Source organism: Triticum aestivum, chromosome 6B (assembly GCF_018294505.1).
Source record: "Triticum aestivum cultivar Chinese Spring chromosome 6B, IWGSC CS RefSeq v2.1, whole genome shotgun sequence".
Classification (NCBI taxonomy): domain Eukaryota; kingdom Viridiplantae; phylum Streptophyta; class Magnoliopsida; order Poales; family Poaceae; genus Triticum; species Triticum aestivum.
In genome coordinates this window covers 12,375,238-12,395,569 of record NC_057810.1, presented here as the reverse complement: position 1 = coordinate 12,395,569, position 20,332 = coordinate 12,375,238, and the positions used below count along the sequence as shown (strand labels likewise).

At 43.1% G+C, this 20,332-nt stretch overlaps 1 protein-coding gene across 1 annotated transcript; it reads right to left on the bottom strand.

The window, feature by feature from the left end:
* Positions 1–3,668: 3,668 nt before the first annotated feature.
* LOC123135397 (disease resistance protein RGA5) lies at positions 3,669–9,550 on the bottom strand. The gene is made up of 6 exons (XM_044554461.1): positions 9,019–9,550; positions 8,084–8,943; positions 4,699–6,862; positions 4,513–4,584; positions 4,281–4,388; positions 3,669–4,002 (listed from the first exon to the last, which is right to left on the bottom strand). Exons 2-5 carry the CDS (start codon positions 8,896–8,898, stop codon positions 4,326–4,328), a joined length of 3,114 nt encoding a protein of 1,037 aa, XP_044410396.1. The 5' UTR covers positions 8,899–8,943; positions 9,019–9,550; the 3' UTR covers positions 3,669–4,002; positions 4,281–4,325.
* Between the last annotated feature and the right edge of the window lie 10,782 nt (positions 9,551–20,332).

Here is a 20,332-nt window from a genome sequence, read left to right as displayed (position 1 = left end):
ATGATCCACGGAATCCCTTTCTCTTTTTTTGGCTGGTGAACTTTTACCAGATTTTGCCGGTTGTAACTCGAGCCAGCAATCCTGTCCATGGACACCCTACCCGATCAAATGGGTAAGGTACTGGTCCTCGACTTCGCCCATGGGTCTTCTCCATGAGTAACCCAGTTAATCGTGGGTAGGGTATAGACATGGAATCATGCCCATGGATTGCCCGATTAATATTTATATATTGAATATTCCTTTTATTTACACGATGAATTATTTTGTTAGGCTGATATGTGCCCTAATTATGCCTAGCGATGCGAGGCACCGCGTCCAGAATCGACACACACACACACACACACGCACACACATACACACACAGGTAGAGAGAAACACACACACACACTACCATGGAGTAGCGATGGTCGTCTACACACACCGCTTTCATGCAACTCATCCAGATCATCACCCCGTGATCGACGTCTGGGTCCTTTACGAGCAGCTCCACCTCGGAAGTTTGGTGGGGTCCGTGATCGTGGTCTTGGGGCTCTACTTCGTCCTTTGGGGAAAGAACAACGAGGCATGGACCATTAATGGAACTCCGACGGGAGATTCCATGGTCGAATTGGATGAGGAAACAGAATATCATAGTTGATGAGGTCATTAGTTGGTCTAGGCCCTAAAAGTCTAACAAAGGCTAACATCATGCTCACAAGAAATCTTAACCTAATAGTGGTTTGTTATAATATGTAAAAGAAACCAGCACTAAAATTAATTCCGAATCTGAATTAAATTTCCGACGACACAATTTGTAATGGTGGAACTCTTAGGTGAGTTGAACTCACTGAGAACAGCCTGGTTCGACGGCAAGTGTTCTGGTTTCAGAATCCATCATTTGATAGTGAGAACTGTACATCTGTCGATGTTTAAAGAGGCCTGCAGAGAATAAATTGACCGCTTAGGGCATTTTAACCGATCCCATAAAAGTTAGTGGAGTAAAAATTGAAGTAAAGTTAGTGGAGTAAAAATTCGAGTAAAGTTATTGGAGTGAACACGGCGGCCGCACCTAGCCAATCCCCTATAGTTAGCAGAGTAAAATCAAATTTGTGGTCGTTTTATATACTAGCCGCACAAACACAATCTATATACAATACATATCTTAAAATCATTCAAATTAAAACACGGATAGCAATAATCATCATAACATAAAGTTTCATCACCGCATTTTAACATGCAAAGTTCAACCAAAAGACATCACTTCAAATATAATATTTGATTCAAAATCACCACAAACATAGCATGTATATGTTATGGATCGAGCCAATTTTTGGCATGCTCCACCACCCTCTCGGCCACCACCACTCAAACGACGTCCTGGGCAAAGAAATCAACCTCGACATCCCTCGGCCACCATCACCGCAACCACCATCCTATTGGCCACCATCACCATCCTCTCGGCCACCATCACCACCAATACGAGCACCACCATCACCACCACCACCATCATCACCGCTCGGCCACCATCACCACCACCTTCTCGGCCAGCACCAACATTCCAAAGAGAGGCCAAGATTTCTCTACGAGTGAGCTCCCAATATTTTATTGCGGTTTCATCCATTTGTGTTTGTATTCATGAACATGATAGCACCCTCTTCGGCCTTCTTCCAATCACGAATCCTCTCCTCCTCAAGTGCAAGCCTATGCTCCTCGGCCTTCAACTTTCACTCTTCAGATGACAACTTGATCTTCCACTTCTTATCCTCGAAGGCCTTGAGCTCATTCCACCTCGCCGTCTTCTCTTTAATTGCGTTTGGTCGCCAACACCTTCTTGGTCTCGATCATTGCCACAAGTTCGTCCTTGCAAGTCCCACAAAATGCATTCCACTTCTTTCTTTCATTTGCAATCTTGTTTTCTTCCGGTCTATTGTTGTCATCTTCATCAATCTCGTGGTCGTCCTCGAAGGATATGCTCAACCTTGACCTCTTCTTAGTAGTCTCCGCAATTCTTTGGATTCACTTCTCATTCTTGCATAGCTCTTTGTAGAAATGATGTGAAGTGAAGGGCTTGTGGCCGAACTTGGTGTTCTGTTGCTTGAATAGCTTTGGATGTTGGGGCCATACTCCGCCGCTTGCACACCACTTGGTGAAGCATTTTTTACTTCGTCGATGCAACTAAATAACTCTGGCGAGGAATTCGGCTGTGTTCATCTCTGCTCTACAATATCAAACCAATCACTATTAACAGTCAATTCCGATCACGAACAATCACTATAGAATACCAACGGGACGCGAGGTTTTATTTTTACCTTGTTGGCATTTCATCGAGCACTTGGGCAAAAATAGAAAGCGACCCATTTGGCCCGGTCCCAGAGGCCCTTTAGCCCCGGTTTAGGAACCGGGACTAAAGGATTGGGACTAAAGCCCACAACTTTTAGTCCCGGTTCACTTACGAACCGGGACATATGAGCACAAAAACATGCCAAACCGGTCCAGGTATTCTCAATACTCCAAAAATACTCTGTTATCTTAAAACCACCGTATTTTGTACCTACAATGTTTTAGTTTTATAAAAAGTATTGCTAAAAACATTCTTAGTTGCAAACGCAAAATTCCATATGTAGGGGCTGTTTGGTTCGTTCCCACGTTCGCCCTGCCAAATTCTGGGCGCTGTTGGCACACAAAAACCTTGGCGAGGGATTCGGCCGCCCTCGATTCTGCCAGCGATTTGGCGCAAGAGTAGCAGAAGGGAGCTGGGGCGGGCCGACACAACAATATTTTGGAGGCGATCCAAACGGCCATCCAGAGCCTAGTCAACAACCGATATTTTGGAGGGCATCTCAAGGCTCTAAACCAAACAACCCCGTACTACTCTTGTACCAGAGTAGTGTATATTATACTCTGTCTCAACAACCGAGCTTGAAAAGTTGAGGAATATTGGAGCATTAACAATATTTGAACTTAAAATTTATTACCATAGAAAAAAAGAAATACCTAATCCTTTGGTATCCTTCAGACCTTTGATATTCTTCTTCTATAAGCTTCGAATCCTTATGTACACCAAGCTAGAAAATGACGTTGTATTGATTATCAACAGATACACAAGCAAGTCAAAACTTGAACAATAAAACATAGTATAACACAAGCAGCCGGCAGGAAAGCGAGTGAAGGATTCCTTCAAAGAGGAGATGTACTGCAGAGTGGTTCAGACAAATGATTGAAGAACAAAATAGTGCTTCATAGAAAAGATTGAAGAACAAAAAATACATGTATTAGTGAGAAACCAATAAATAAATAGCTATAATATGACCAGAATAATAGAAATCTAATGAGTGAGTTAACTGTCGGTACACACTGTGATTGACACCTCAATGGAGATTCATTGCCTTGAACATACAGATCTTTGATACAACAAATATTTATTTCATTATCTAAGAAAAAGAAGGCAACTCTTTCTTTTGAAACTACCAGAATAATATTTCTCCTAAATGCTTCTTGCATTTCAGCCACGATCGTTAATTCAACAGAACATATATAATACCATCTAAAAGCACATTGGTGGTCTCTCCTCCTTTTTCCGGGCTTGAGACCGGCTATGTGATTATAAGTGTCACCTTACAATGGCATACGCAGAGTTCCCCACCCACCCTCCCAAAAAAGAAATAAAAAGAAATAAAAAAGCTCACATAAGAAAATAATGAAGACATTTTTTTGGTTTTTGTATTTATCAAACAAGAACAAAAAATAAGCCATGAACATAATAAGACATTTTTGATTTCATTTTTCTTGGTAAAAACATTAATTTGTAAAAAATACCCCCACCCCCCAAAAAGCAATCTATCTATAAATATTTTTTTCAAGATTTTGAATATATTTTTTAGCTTTTTCTTTTGCAACCCAGTCTAAGGCTAAAGGAGAAACCGTTTTTCTTTCGTGATTTTCTTCGCACTCATGGACGAAATAAGCTGACGCCTTCCAAGAGGTGACAATAAGACCGTAGAAGCCTTCAAGATGGCCACCATCCTGTAAGCAGAAAGTTTATGGGCGGATTTCTAATTAAAAGATGAAACTGTACAGATGGGTTGCTGTTTATTCCTTAATTTGGGAATTTGGAATCACCAAAAAAATGGTTACAAACATCAAAATTACATTGGAAAGTTTTATAGAAAATTATCAGTATAAATTTGGTAAAAGTCGAAATGAGCAGATTCATTAGGTAAGTCGCATCGATCGCTCCTGATGCAAATATAAAGAAGTTGATACAAATGGAAGAAAAGGAGAGACAGAGGCTGCCTGTTTACCAGATTGAGATACATGGCCGTGAGCCCATGACCGGGGGAAGAGATTCAAGGTTGGCTGCCCCCCTCCTCCTGCTGATCCCCACTGCAAGTGGCTTCATCATCGTCTACCTGGAGATTAATTATACAGAACCCAGCCGGCACCACTTTTTACATGACGTGTGGGATATGTGGGATATGTGGTTTTCTACAAAGCGTGTGAATCAATATGATGGTGTAGTTTCTACGCACGTACATCTGCTTGGTCGTCGTCGCAATAACCTTCATCATCATCGTCGTCACTATCCATGGCACCACTTTTGCCCGCCTGCAGATTTATTATTTAGAAAACCGGCCAGCCGGCCCTCAGCGACATGATATTTACACATGTATAAATACAGCGATCAATCGATCAATACGATGGACAGTGGTATGTCCGTACCTCATCCTGGCCGGTGCCTGCATGATCATGTAGCCAACTCTTAAATTTGGTAACAAGGCCTCGTATCTCTTGTTCGCCGTACCTCCCGACCCGAGGCTCCGCGGCGTCACGTAATCTTCTCTCAAGTGATCTAATCATGCGACGTATCCTTTCTTCCTGGTATGCAGCAGGACGGGCCACATCCTCGGGTCTGTCCAGACCATGTAGGGTCCACTCGAGATTATCAATGAATTTAGCTGCCTCGTCGTCGTAGTTTTCGTATTCTATGTCAAGGTCCAGATACACAGCATTAGGATGGGTTGTGGCAGCCTGCCTCAGCGCTTGCTTCGCTTCCTTTACTTCCGTGTAGCTGCTGTTAATGCAGCCAAGGGAACAGGTGACTTCCTTCAGCAAAGGGCAGCTATTTCTCATCCACGGCACCAAGCTGGCACGGTCCTTTCTTTCAGCGCATGCACTGTATACCAGGCATTCAAGCATCGGCAATGCTCCTTCTTCAACAGCGATCTCTATCTTGTTCGTGAACAAGCATCTCAGCTTGTGAAACTCATTGCTGCCAAAAGTATATGCTATGTTCTTTTCATTCTTACTCCAGAGACCAAGGATAAAAAGCGACGGCAACCTGCCAATGGTTTGAACATCCCGAACTTCTACTGCATCCACAAGCAGCCATAGACGAGAAAGGAGTGGAATACTTAAATGATTGATCCATGATGGCACCCTTGGTATAACTATGATAGGCAGAACGAACTCATACAGCTTTGTACAGGGTGCCAAGTCTTCCAAACTATGATTGAGGACAACTGAATAGTCAGCATCACGACCATCATCCACAACCGTCAGAGTATGAATCTTGTCCAGGTTGCACAGAGACCCCATTAGAGCCTTGCCTGCAGACACCTCTATTTCACCGAAAAAGATCTTGAGCACCCTTAACTTTGTCAGGTTCCCCACCCCAGTGAAGAAGTTTGGGCACTTCTCAACTGAATGTAGCTCCAGTTCTTCAAGGCATGTCAGTTTCCCTATCTCGCCCTTCATCACTGTACCTACATCAGCCCACAAGCACCTCAAATTCATTAGCTCACCAACAGATGGCGGAAGCTCACTTACCAAACCTCCCCTTACATCCAGTATCTCAAGAAACTTCAGATCATGCCCTATTCCTTCCGGGATCTTGACCGCTGTCTTCACTAGTCCCAGGTACCTCAACTGCACCAACTTACCGAGATGCTCAAGACTACTACCTTCTGAGAAAACACAGTCCTCAATAACTAGCACACGCAGTACTTTAAAGCTCGAAAGCAGGGGCATACTATTGGCACTGCACTCGACAACATTAAATGACCTTACATGCTCCATTGCAATGCTACAGTTGTGTTTCCCACTTTTTCCATGAACTGCTAATCTGCGAACCTTGTTGGCTGACTTTCCTCCCGGACATGTGCCGTGATGCTCCATATCATGTACTGTGACAAAGTTTACCTCATTTGATATGGTGTGGATCAGATCGAGCACCATGTCATGAACACGACAACCACTTTGACCATCCAAAACATCATCACGATGTATCCACCGGATCATGCTTCTATTTACTAGCATGCTGAAATAGTTCTCTCCTAACTGAAATGACCTATCTGGAACAAAACCATCAGAGACCCACTTCCATATGAGCGAGTTTTTTTCAATAAAGCTATCTTCAGGGAACATACTTAGATATAATAAACATGTCTTCAGGTGCGAAGGTAGATCATAATGACTAAAAGACAATATCTTTCTTGTGTTCTGAACAACTTCACTGTCCTCATGCCCAAAACCAATGGCGTCATACACCTTAGACCAATCCTCGCTCTGCTTTCCAACAAGCAAGCTGGCAATTGTAATGATAGCTAATGGCACACCGCCACATTTCTTCAAAATTTTGTTAGTCACCTCAGCATGTTGGTTAGAGGAAGTTAGTCCTTCACCACCACATGTTCTTGTATAGAATAATATTTCTGAGTTATCATCAGAAAGTGGTTCCATGTTGTAGATACCACCAGCTTTTGTGGCAACATCAACAATACGAGTAGTCATGATTAATCTACTTTCCGGATGACTGTCCATGAAAGCACATTTAATCATTTCCCATGTTCGTATATCCCATATGTCATCCATCACAAAAAAGTACCTATTTCCATAAGAGGCAAGATCTTTAATTAGAAAAAAAAATTCTAACATACAGTAGTATACCCACAAGAACAAGCACACCAACACACCAGAACAAAAAAAAGGCATACTATAGCAAAAATATAATATAATATAATATAATATAATATACTCCCTCTGGATGCCATCAATAACATACAGTAGTACTTCTCAAACTTTAAAAGCATTCTTTTGCATACTTGAGTCTTTAATTATCATTCTCACATGGTTATATTGTAGATAATTGGATGTCCACTAATTAGCCGCAAAACTGAAGTCAATGTAATTACTCAGTTAAGTGCTTGATGGTAATAATCTCGGATTTTTAGCAGAAGAATAGATGTGCCACATCTGTTCTACTGGTCTTGCTGATATGGTTTTGGTACCCAAACACTCGGAAGAAATTATTTGCAAGCTTGGCCAATTGAAAGTTGAAACACAGCTCCCTGGCACACATGGTTAGCTGATTGTGTTTACTTCCATGTTGCTAATCCAATAGACTAGCACTACGTCTGTGTGTTCGAGTCAGTTGATGCTCATGCAGCAATCACCCGCGGTCGGCTCGGTTTTCACCGGCTACTATGTCTCCCCAAATCGTAGCCGGGACTACATGACAGATCTTGAGATTCGACCACCCAGCCTCAGGCCGACCACCTCCGACGGAGGAGATAACCACCAGATCCGCCGCCGTATATAGCAGGGCACAACGATCGGCCACTGAGCGAAGGCCACACCCGCATACAACCGACCCTCCATGGCGCTCATCTACGCCGCCGCTACCAAGCTGGACTGGACAACCCAACTGCCTCCCAAGGCCGTGCACAGAACATGCGGCCGCCGCCCAAGATCCGATCTCCGTCGACTGTCGTTTCGCGCTGCGATCCGATCTTAGCTGCGCCAACACTCGCATAAAGATCCTGCACCACCCACATGCGAGCAGGGGAGGAGGACCTCCGCCACCGCTGTCCGCCCCGAGCTTAGCCCGGCAGCATCCTTCGGCGGCGGCGGATCTGCAGGCAAGAATAAACCATATACAATACTGTAACCTTATTTGTCTGACAATAACGTCGCATTGCTATTAAGTTGGATGTTATACATGTTATAGTAATGCCACTGTATTGTTTTCACCCATACTAGGATTTTCACTTAGATGTCAGCACAACACAAAGCATGCAGGACACTAGCATAGGGTAAAAATGCATACCTCTTGCGTACTAGGAACTTCTGCAGCTGGTTGATCAGCTGCCATTCATCCATTGTTGCTGAAGCTTTGTACAGCTCCCTGTCAAGTTCAAGGAGGATATCCCTGAGAACTTTCTTTGTGTCTGGACTTTGACCCACTGGAACAAAACCCCCACAATCAAAATTCTTTTTAAGCTTGTCATGCACGGCTTTAGCAAGAGTTGTCTTGCCCAATCCTCCAAATCCAACAACAGAGACAACCTTGAGCTTTTGGCCGGACAGATCATCGCCCTTAGACAACATCTCTGTTAGCTCATCCATTGACTTTTCAATGCCAACAAGGTCAGATATTTTGGTGTACATGGTCAAGACTCGTGGGTCGACTTCGGTTCTGGCATTAGTATTACCAATAACATCTTTGTATCTGTCATACCGCTCCTTCACCTCCCTCACCTGGATCTTGACGTCTTTGATGTCGTTGGCTATTTCGCGACGAATCTTGAGCTTGGTGACCTTCTTGTAGGTCTTCTTGATGAACCCGAAGAAGGTGTGTGGTTTGGTAGGCTCAACACCTTCAACGCGCACCATGAAGGAGTCAAGGCTGTCCTGGATGGCATAGGACAGCTCCCTGACATCGTTTGCCCAAATTTTGACCAGCTGATCAAGCTGGTCTAGTGGCACATCGGACACCTTCAGAAGTACAGCTTGTATGACCAGGAGCTCATCCCTCAGGTCCTTGATCCCCTTCCTCAGATCCTTGTGCAGGTTGTACTCATCAAGAAGCAGCTCCCCCAGCTTGGGGAGTAGGGTGCCCAACGCCCCTGTGGCGAACTCCATGGCCGGCCGAATCTCACTGTCTCCCTCTTGTTATCTGCTTTCTTGCTGTATACCAGGAAGCAATGAAGAAGTTATTAGAGAGGCAGCCTGGTCGCTGGAGAAGGAGGACAGAAGTCAAACCTGGGAATTGAGGAGACTTGGAGTCAAGCACGGGGGGCCTATCACAGTTCCACTCCAATCCACCAACGCAGCCAGCCGGATTTTGAACTTACTGTAGCACAGCCGGATGGATCTAACAAGGATTGCTGTTGACCGGACGCCTGGAGCTCTGGGAGGATCTGCCACCCTGCTTGGAGCTCGGCACCACCGTACGGCCTGCGGCTCAAGGCTCGAGGGGGGCAGAGGAGGGCGTCACGGCGGCGGGCGAGGATGGATTCGGCCTCGTTGCTCTGTCACGGTGACCACGGCGGGAGGGTGGAGGAAGGAAGGATCGAAGCGGCGAGTCCTGCTGAGCAGCAGAGATGGATTACCATGGATCTGAGCTCCGTCCAACTGGGCACCCGTGGGTGCTTTGCTCCATGCTACAGTGGCTGCAGAGGTATGGGAAATGAAGAAGCAGATTTGGGGGAGAGGATAAGTCGGAAGTACTAGAAGACGCAAGCCTCGATTATATTTACTGCGTGTATATAACAACTATGTTTGAGAGGTCAAAGCGGCGTCCCCCTCGAGTTTGATGTCAAAGTAGGCCAAAGCTAAGCACCGGGATGGAGTTTGACGTCCGCTGGCACGTCTCCTTTGTGGTGGACCTTGCGTCCGCACGCACCATCCACTTCACCGACGGCAAGATCTTCCTCCGCCGTGGATCTTCCTCCTCTGATGGCGAGATCTTCCTCCGCACCGCGTTCAGGACGGATGATGGCGGGGCCCCGGGATTCTAGGGCCACATCCAGGCGCGAGTGGGGCGGCCATCATTGATGCTCGACACGTGGACGGAGATCCGCGCAGCCATGGGGTGCTACAGGATGCCGTGGGTACAAAAGCCGCTCCCACTCCGATCCGTGACCTACACGCCGCTCTATCTCACTTCTGGGAGACCCCGAGAAACCATAGATCGAGATTCCCCTCCTCCTTCCTCTGGTGGGAGGGGAAGATTGGAGGCGACCACAGATCCTACGCAATGGTGGTTACTTTCAATCCAAGCGAGCAGAGCGAGATGGAGAACCTCGGCGGCCACGCCTTCCACGGAAATCGTCGGGAGTGCTTCGGATCTGGGCGGATGGGGCGCGGAGCTGGTCGATTCGGCCGAGGGCGCGGTCGGGGTCGTTTCTCATGGTCCAGGGACGGCGACAGCGACGACCTCTCCACCAACAGGAAGGCGGCGTCGGCATCGGACGACACCGAGCGGCAGGATGAGGCTGCGGAGAGAGCCAAGAGGGCCAGATCTGGGGGGTGGGGGTTGGGTGGAGAAGAACCCTAATCCTCCTGGTCTCAACGCTGCAGAAATCCACAAGAAGAAGCAGATCTACGACTCCATTGCCCGAGCTGAGCCTTCCTCTCAGGTGCCCCCACCCAAAGCTTATGATCCATGTTTAATGTGCAAATCTACTAGCCATACTCCTGCTAGTTGTCCGCAAGCCTTTTGTGAGAGTTGCAGTAAGATGAGACACCTAGTATCGGTTTGTGTTGCTTTCCTTCCATGGGAGTGTGTGGCACCGATGTGTGCTTTTCAGGCCAAGGGCCAGGGTTTTTTCTATATTCCAGATTCATGTACTGCTAAGCAACTAAAAGAGAAAGCTACTAGTGTAGTTATCACAGTGACCGAGGGAGAGGCTAGTGTGAAGGAACTTGAGGATGCTTTCTCTGATTATATCGGGACCAAACGTCATTGTACTGCTCACTCTATTGGTCCCAATACTTATGTCATGCGCTTCCCTAGTCAGAGAGATGTTAAAATGGCCTGTTATAATGATAAAATGACGCTGAAATCTTGTGGAGTGGTGGTGAAAATTGTTCCATGGTCGGCTAATGTTGGGGCTAAGGGTGTGATGCAAATAGCTTGGGTCAAGGTAGCAAACGTTCCATTGGAGAGGAGAAACGAGAGAAATTTGGCTTATGTTTCATCTCTGGTAGGTGTACCACTTGAAATCGACATGGCCACCCTACATAAGCCAGAATTTGTATGGGTCCGGCTTGGATGTCGCAATGTGGATGACCTACCTGGAGTTGCAGAAGCAGTCTTGGGCACACATTTCTTTGACTTGTTTTACGAAGTTGACAAGGTTTTGGTGAGAGACCCAGAAAGAGAACTTAAGAGTGCCTAGGTTGGCAATGTAAAAGGGAATTCACCATATGACAAGCAGTTTTCTCGGGCATGCCCCAAGTCTAATGAGAAAGAAAGAGGGTCTGGCCCAGTAAATATATGGATGCTGGGAAAAATGGCCCAACTGATTCTGTGGAAGATGAGCAATATGAATCTGAGGAAACTGATGATAATACTCTCCTGAATGAAACTATAGCCGATGAGGCATGTGAAAAAGATAACCTTTTTAAATCCATCACAATTCCTGCTACAAAGAACTTTGAGAAGCATATCGATGAGATACAGGCAGTTAAGAGTCTTTCTGGTGATGACTTGATTTCAAAAGATATATCTGCTTTGCATATATCTCATTTGGATCAACAAAAAATGAGCAGGTCGAGGAGCTTGAGGGAGAGGAGTTTGAGAAGGAAGGGGGGAAACTGACTATATGGTACAGTTCCCCACATCTTCTGATGATATGGGGGAAGTGATTCCTACCCCTCCTCTTATCCCAGAAGCTGGTCTGAGACTCAGTGTGAGGAATATGCAGAATATGGAGGCCAAGATGCAGGATAAAGCTGCTGCTATCTCAAGAAAGAGAAATCTGGAAGGTAATGAACCGGCCCATAAATCTTTTGAAGTTTTATCTAATCATGAGATGATGCTTAGAGCGACTAAAATGGGAGTATTGATCCCTGATAATAATTTTTCTAGTATTGCTATCTTAAGAGAGCTAGAAAGAGTTAGAAGTGAGGGAGAAAAAAAGATACTTGCTACGTCTTGAGCTAGCGTTGGTTTTCCCCGAAGAGGAGAGGGTGATGTAGCAAGTGTAGCGTAAGTATTTCCCTCAGTTTTGAGAACCAAGGTATCAATCCAGTAGGAGGATCCTCAAAAGTCCCACGCACCTACACAAACAAACTGAGAACTCGCAACCAATGCAATAAAGGGGTTGTCAATCCCTTCACGGTCACTTACGAAAGTGAGATCTGATAGATAGACAATAATATTTTTGGTATTTTATGATATAGATGCAGAAAGTAAAGATGCAAATAAAAGTAAATTGAAAGCAAATATGATAAGAGATAGACCCGGGGGCCATAGGTTTCACTAGAGGCTTCTCTCGAGATAGCATAAGTATTACGGTGGATGAACAAATTACTATCGAGCAATTGATAGAAAAGAGCATAGTTATGAGATTATCTAAGCAGGATCATGTATATAGGCATCACGTCCATAACAAGTAGACTGACTTCTGCCTGCATCTACTACTATTACTCCACACATCGACCGACTCATGCCTGCATCTAGAGTATTAAGTTCATAAGAACAGAGTAACGCCTTAAGCAAGATGACATGATGTAGAGGGATAAACACATGCAATATGATATAAACCCCATCTTGTTATCCTCGATGGAAACAATACAATACGTGTCTTGCAACCCTTTCTGTCACTGGGTAAGATCACCGCAAGATTGAACCCAAAGCTAAACACTTCTCCCATGACAAGAAATATCAATCTAGTAGGCCAAACCAAACTGATAAGTCGAAGAGACTTGCAAAGATAACTCAATCATACATAAAAGAATTCAGAGAAGATTCCAATATTATTCATAGATAAACTTGATCATAAACCCACAATTCATCGGATCTCGACAAACACACCGCAAAAAGAGATTACATCAAATAGATCTCCACAAGAGAGGGGGAGAACATTGTATTGAGATCCAAAAAGAGAGAAGAAGCCTTCTAGCTAATAACTATGGACCCGCAGGTCCGTGGTAAACTACTCTCAACTCATTGGAGAGGCTATGGTGTTGATGTAGAAGGCTCCAAGATGGGATCTCGCAGATACAGAAGGTTACGGCGGTGGAAATTGTGTTTCATGGTGCTCCTGGATATTTTCAGGGTCTGTGGATATATATAGGAGGAAGAAGTACGTCGGTGGACGCCCGATTGACCCACGAGACAGGGGGTGCACCCTACAGGGGGGGCTCCTATCTCGTGGGGTCCTCGGAGCTTTCTTAACTTGCACTCCAGGCTCTCCGGATCAGATTTGTTCCAAAAATAACGCTCCCGAAGGTTTCAATCCGTTTGGACTCCGTTTGATATTCCTTTTCTTCGAAATACTGAAATAGGCAAAAAAAAACAACAATATGGGCTGGGCCTCCGGTTAGTAGGTTAGTCCCAAAAATGATATAAATATGTAGAATAAAGCCCATAAACATCCAAAAGGGGTAATATAATAGCATGGAACAATAAAAAATTATAGATACGTTGGAGACGTATCAAGCATCCCCAAGCTTAATTCCTGCTCGTCATCGAGTAGGTAAATGATAAAAAGAGAATTTTTGATGTGGAATGCTACCTAGCATAATTCATAATGTAATTTTCTTCATTGTGGCATTAATGTTCAGATCCAAATGAATACAAAATAAAAGTTCATAATGACATAAGAAATAGTAATACTTCAAGCATACTAATCAAGGTAATCATGTCTTCTCAGAGTAACATGACTAAAGAAAGTTATCCCTACAAAATCATATAGTCTGGTTGTTGCTCTATCTTCATCACACAAAGTATTTAATCATGCACAACCCCGATGACAAGCCAAGAAATTGTTTCATACTTTAATAATCTCAAATTCTTTCAACTTTCACGCAATACATGAGCGTGAGCCATGGACATAGTACTATATGTGGAATAGAATGGTGGTTGTGGAGAAGAAAAAAAGGAGAAGATAGTCTCACATCAACTAGGCGTATCAACGGACTATGGAGATGCCCATTAATAGATGTCAATGTGAGTGAGTAGGGATTGCCATGCAACGGATGCACTAGAGCTATAAATATATGAAAGCTCAACAAAAGAAACTAAGTGGGTGTGCATCCAACTCGCTTGCTCACGAAGACCTAGGGCACTTTTGAGGAAGCCCATCATTGGAATATACAAGCCAAGTTCTATAATGAAAAATTCCCACTAGTATATGAAAGTGACAACATATGAGACTCTCTATCATGAAGATCATGGTGCTATTTGAAGCACAAGTGTGGAAAAAGAGATAGTAGCATTGTCCCTTCTCTCTTTTTCTCTCATTTCATTTTTTTTCTTTTTTTTTCTCTTTTTTTTCTTTGGCCTTATTCTTTTTTTTGCCTTTCTATTTGAAGCACAAGTCCGAAGTCTCATCCCGACTTGTGGGGGAATCATAGCCTTCATCATCCTTTCCTCACGAGGACAATGCTCTAAAAATGAAGATCATCACACTTTTATGGATTTACAACTCAAAGCTAGAACAAGATATGACTCTATATGAATGCTTCCGGCGGTGTACCTGGATATGCAATGAATCAAGAGCGACATGTATGAAAATTATGAAGGTGGCCTTTCCACAAATACGATGTCAATTACATGATCATGCAAAGAGCAATATGATAAAAGCAATGTGTGTCAGAACAGAACGGTGGAAAGTTGCATGGCAATATATCTCGGAATGGCTATGGAAATGCCATAATAGATAGGTATGGTGGTTGTTTTGAGGAAGATAAATAAAGGGTTTATGGTACCGGCGAAAATTGTGCGGCACAAGAGAGGCTAGCAATGGTGGAAGGGTGAAAGGGTGCGTATAATCCATGGACTCAACATTAGTCAAAAGAACTCATATACTTATTGCAAAAATTTAGAAGTCATCAAAAATCAAAGCACTACGCGCAAGCTCCTAGGGGGATAGATTGGTAGGAAAAGACCATCGCTCGTCCCCGACCGCCACTCATAAGGAAGACAATCAATAAATAAAATTGTGCTCCAACTTCATCACAAAGCGGTTCACCACACGTGCATGCTACAAGAATCACAACCCTTAACACAAATATTTTTCATAATCACCTCAACTAGCATGACTCTAATATAACTACCTCCATATCTCAAAACAATTATCAAGTATCAAGTTGATCATAGCATCCAATTCACTTCCTATGATAGTTTTTATTATACCCAACTTGGATGCTCATCATTCTAGGACCAACTTTGTGACAATAGCAAATACCATGCTGTTCTAAAAGACTCTCAAAATAATATAAGTGAAGCATGAGAGACTAGAAATTTCTTCAAAATTAAGACACCACCTCGTGCTCTAAAAGATATAAGTGAAGCACTAGAGCAAAAACTATCAAGCTCAAAAGATATAAGTGAAGCACATAGAGTATTCTAGCAAATTCTAATCAAATAGGCTTCTCCCAAAAGGTGTGTACAGCAAGGATAATTGTGTAAACTAAAAAGCAAAGACTAATATAATACACGACGCTCCAAGCAAAACACATATCATGTGGCGAATAAAAATATAGCTCCAAGTAAAGTTGCCAATGAACGAAGACGAAAGAGGGGATGCCTTCCCGTGGCATCCCCAAGCTTAGGCTTTTGGATACTCTTGAATATGTTGGGCTGCCATGGGCATCCCTAAGCTTAGGCTCTTGCCACCCTTTATTCCATAGTCCATAAAAGCTTTACCCAAAACTTGAAAACTTCACAACACAAAACTCAACAGGAAATCTTATAAGCTCCGTTAGTGAAAGAAAACAAAACCACCACATAAGGTACTGCAATGAACTCATTCTTTATTTATTTAGGTATTAAACCTACTGTATTCCAACTTCTTTATGGTTCATAAACTAATTTACTATCCATAGATGCATTGAAATAAGCAAACAACACACGAAAAACAGAATCTGTCAAAAAAAAACAGTCTGTAGCAATCTGTAACTAATGCAAACTTCTGGCACTCTACAAATCCTACCCAAATAGGAAGTCCTGGAAAATTTGTCTATTGAACAGCAGCAAAAAGAATCAACGCAAAATCACGTTCCTGTGATTTAACAAAATTATATTCGTGCGCGCAAAGTTTCTGTTTTTCAGCAGAATCAAATCAACTATCATCGTAGGTTATCCTATAGGTTCTACTTGGCACAAACACTAATTAAAAGATAAAAACACATCTAAACAGAGAGTAGATGCAAGATTTATTCCTAAACAGGAGCAAAAACGAAAAACATAAAGAAAAATTGGGTTGCCTCCCAACTAGCGCTATCGTTTAACGCCGCTAGCTAGGCATAAAAGCGAAGATAGATCTAACGAGTGCCATAATAATAAGATAGATCTTGAAGGCTCATCTCATATTCTCTACGTTCGGCGGAAAGTTTTCTTTGGGGAAAGAAAAACTAATCAAAAGGGCTAAATTTAGTGGGACAGATGTCCCCAAGATCAATCACAGGAGGAACGGGTTCCTCCTTCGGCTCTTCATAGTGCACAACTATTTCATCACTAAAAGCATTCTTTTGGCAAAATCTTGTGAGCCTATACTCAAGAGATTATCCTAGCTCATAGTTTCGAAGAGCAAAATCCTTATTAAGTTTGTTAATGCAATCAACCAAGACATTGATAGGAACCTTTTTTCTAAGGTTTTCATTAAAAGCAACGTAGTCCGAAGATTGAAAACGCCTAAATTCCTCTTGATCATAGAGGATCGCCTCTATGGGAGGACGACCGACATCCACCCTATAGTGCGCAAAGATTTCTTTGGCCTCTCTTATGATAAATCTAAACTCGTGAGCCAAAAAGATGGTGACAACGCGCTTAACAGAAGAATGCTCAATATTAGAGAATTCTAGGAAAATTCTCTGTATGCAAGGATTCATATGCATAAATTGTCTTTCAATTTCAAATACAAGCATAGCGATAGCGTCCGCAAGACTACTAGTTCTATGAAGAATAGAACAACCCATGGAAGGTAAAGCACCGACACAAGTAAAGAAATCTTGAATAACGCCTTTGCCAATGATGTTACCACTACCGATTCGAAACTTTTTTGTATGCAAGATAGGGGGTTCATCGGCCGGAGCCTCGGGATTTTTCATGTTATCATTATTGTCCATATCGACGATAATCTCCCCGATTTCAGACATAGCGGCAAACAAAAGAAAGGCGGAAGAAAGCGAGCGAAAAAGAGAAGGGGATATTGGGAAAGAGAGGGCCAATAAAACGGCAAGGGTGAAGTGGGGGGAGAGGAAAACGAGAGGCAAATAATGTAAATGCTATTGAGATGGGTTTGTGATGGGTACTTGGTATGTCTGGACTTGAGCGAAGACCTCCGCGACAACGTCGCCAGAAATCCTTCTTGCTACGTCTTGAGCTAGCATTGGTTTTCCCTGAAGAGGAGAGGGTGATGCAGCAAGTGTAGCGTAATTATTTCCCTCAGTTTTGAGAACCAAGGTATCAATCCAGTAGGAGGCTCCTCAAAAGTCCCACGCACCTACACAAACAAACTAAGAACTCGCAACCAACGCAATAAAGGGGTTGTCAATCCCTTCATAGTCACTTACGAAAGTGAGATCTGATAGAGATATAATAATATTTTTGGTATTTTATGATATAGATGCAGAAAATAAAGATGCAAATAAAAGTAAATTGAAAGCAAATATGATAAGAGATAGACCCGGGGGGCATAGGTTTCACTAGAGGCTTCTCTCGAGATAGCATAAGTATTACGGTGGGTGAACAAATTACTGTCGAGCAACTGATAGAAAAGCGCATAGTTATGAGGTTATCTAAGCATGATCATGTATATAGGCATCACGTCCATAACAAGTAGACTGACTCCTGCCTGCATCTACTACTATTACTCCACACATAGACCGACTCCTGCCTGCATCTAGAGTATTAAGTTCATAAGAACAGAGTAACGCCTTAAGCAAGATGACATGATGTAGAGAGATAAACACATGCAATATGATATAAACCCCATCTTGTTATCCTCGATGGCAACAATACAATACGTGTCTTGCAACCATTTCTGTCACTGGGTAAGATCACCGCAAGTTTGAACCCAAAGCTAAACACTTCTCCCATGGCAAGAAAGATTAATCTAGTAGGCCAAACCAAACTGATAATTCGAAGAGAGTTGCAAAGATAACTCAATCATACATAAAAGAATTCAGAGAAGATTCCAATATTATTCATCGATAAACTTGATCATAAACCCACAATTCATCGGATCTCGACAAACACACCGCAAAAAGAGATTACATCGAATAGATCTCCACAAGAGAGGGGAAGAACATTGTATTGAGATCCGGCAGAGTGCTGGCGAAGGCTCCAAGATGGGATCTCGCGGATACAGAAGGTTACGGCGGTGGAAATTGTGTTTCGTGGTGCTCCTGGATGTTTTCGGGGTCCATGGATATATATAGGAGGAAGAAGTACGTCGGTGGACGCCCGAGGGGCCCACGAAACAGGGGGCGCGACCTAAGGGGGGGCGCCCTCCTATCTTGTGGGGCCCTCGGAGCTTTCTTGACTTGCACTCGAGGCTCTCCGGATCAGATTTGTTCCAAAAATAACGCCCCCGAAGGTTTCATTCTGTTTGGACTCCGTTTGATATTCCTTTTCTTCGAAATACTGAAATAGGCAAAAAAACAGCAATATGGGTTGGGCCTCCGGTTAGTAGGTTAGTCCCAAAAATGATATAAATATGTAGAATAAAGCCCATCAACATCCAAAAGGGATAATATAATAGCATGGAACAATAAAAAGTTATAGATACATTGGAGACGTATCAATACTATACTGAAAAAGGTATGGAAGGAGAAATGTTATACATCACTAATGGCAAAGGAGATATAACTCCTGCCAGTGATGATTGGGCAGGAGAAGTGGATGAGTTAGAGGAGGAATTCACCTTGGTCAGGTCTAGAAAAAAAGAAGCCCAAAAGTCGATGTGGTTATTTCCAGGCTAGTGACCAGGAGTCAAAACCCTGATAGGGGTGGGAAAAAAAGACCTGGTAGCCCTGTCCGTCATTCCAGGGCCACCAGTGGAAGGGGAGAAAGAAAACTGGTGTTAAATGATAGGTCTCTTTTGGAATTGTAGGGGGGCAGGGAAGAAAGGAATGAGCTCCTGTCTCTCTCATATCATTAGAGACCATTGGCTGGACTTTATTGGTCTGCAAGAGACCCACAGAAAAAGTTATATGGACAGTTTCTTTAGAAAAATTGACCCATACCAGACTTATGAATGGAACTTTGTTCCATCTATAGGGAGATCTGGAGGAATCCTTTGTGGAGTGAGAAAAGAAAGATTTGAAGGAGTAGTGTGGAAGAAGGGTAGGTTTATCCTGCAAGCTTCATTTTTTGATAATAAAGAAAAAAAGAAGTGGACATTGTGCACTGTGTATGGTGCTGCACATGATAAAGATAATGAGGATTTTCTAAATGAACTTTCTGAGTTCTGTAGCCATATATCATCTCCTTTACTTATTGGAGGAGATTTTAATATCCTTAGGCATGTTGGGGAAAAGAACAATCCATGGCAGCATTCCACTTATTCTGATCTGTTTAACTCTGTGATCAATGCTATATATTTGAGGGAGGTTTATATGAGTGGGGGGGATGTACACCTGGACCAATGGCCAATCCCATCCAACTCTTGAGAAATTAGACCGTGTCCTTATGAGTAGTGACTGGGAGAACATTTTCCCTCAAGTCAATATTAGGAAACTAGTCAGAGATGTATCAGACCATAATGCTCTTTTGCTGTCCTCTGACAACCATGTTGTCAGATCTCCACATACAAGAGAATTTAGATTTGAATTAAGTTTCTTCCCTTAGTGGAGAAAATCTGGAATCGATATGTGAAAGCCACTGACCCAATTGATATTCTAAATATCAAATGAAAACGTTTTAGAAAGTTCTTCAAAGGATGGGGCTGGAATAAATTTGGTCATGAAAAAATCAGAAAAAGGAAAATCAGAGGAGCTGAGATGGATTGAGGAGGAGGAAGAGAAAGGAAATATTGATCCTGGTATCTTTTGTAAAAAAACTGAGTTGTTAGTTGCGTTGAATGAAATTTTAGTTAATGAGGAATTATTTCTGCTACAACAATCTAAAGAACGCTGGTTGCTTAAAGGAGATAGTAACACAGCCTACTATCAAAAAGTTGCTAATGGACTTAAAAGGAAAAACACCATCATTCAATGTGGTTATGTTGCTATTGAAGGGACTGATAATATTTTGAGGCATGCCACTGATTTTTATAAGTCTTTGTTTGGGCCAGCCCCTGGGAATTTATTTCTTCTTGATCCTGAGATTTGGGGGATAACGAGAGATTAGATGAGGCTGACAATTGATTTTGACTAGACCTTTTTCTGAGGAAGAAGT

What these genes read in the sequence shown, in the direction of transcription:
- LOC123135397 (XM_044554461.1), bottom strand. Translation starts at nt 8,898, where the DNA reads ATGGAGTTCGCCACAGGGGCGTTGGGCACCCTACTCCCCAAGCTGGGG. An exon ending in CAGGCACCGGCCAGGATGAG is followed by an intron (nt 4,585 to 4,698) that starts GTACGGACATAC and finishes ATAAATCTGCAG; the next exon opens with GCGGGCAAAAGTGGTGCCAT. An exon ending in GCGACGACGACCAAGCAGAT is followed by an intron (nt 4,389 to 4,512) that starts GTACGTGCGTAG and finishes ATTAATCTCCAG; the next exon opens with GTAGACGATGATGAAGCCAC.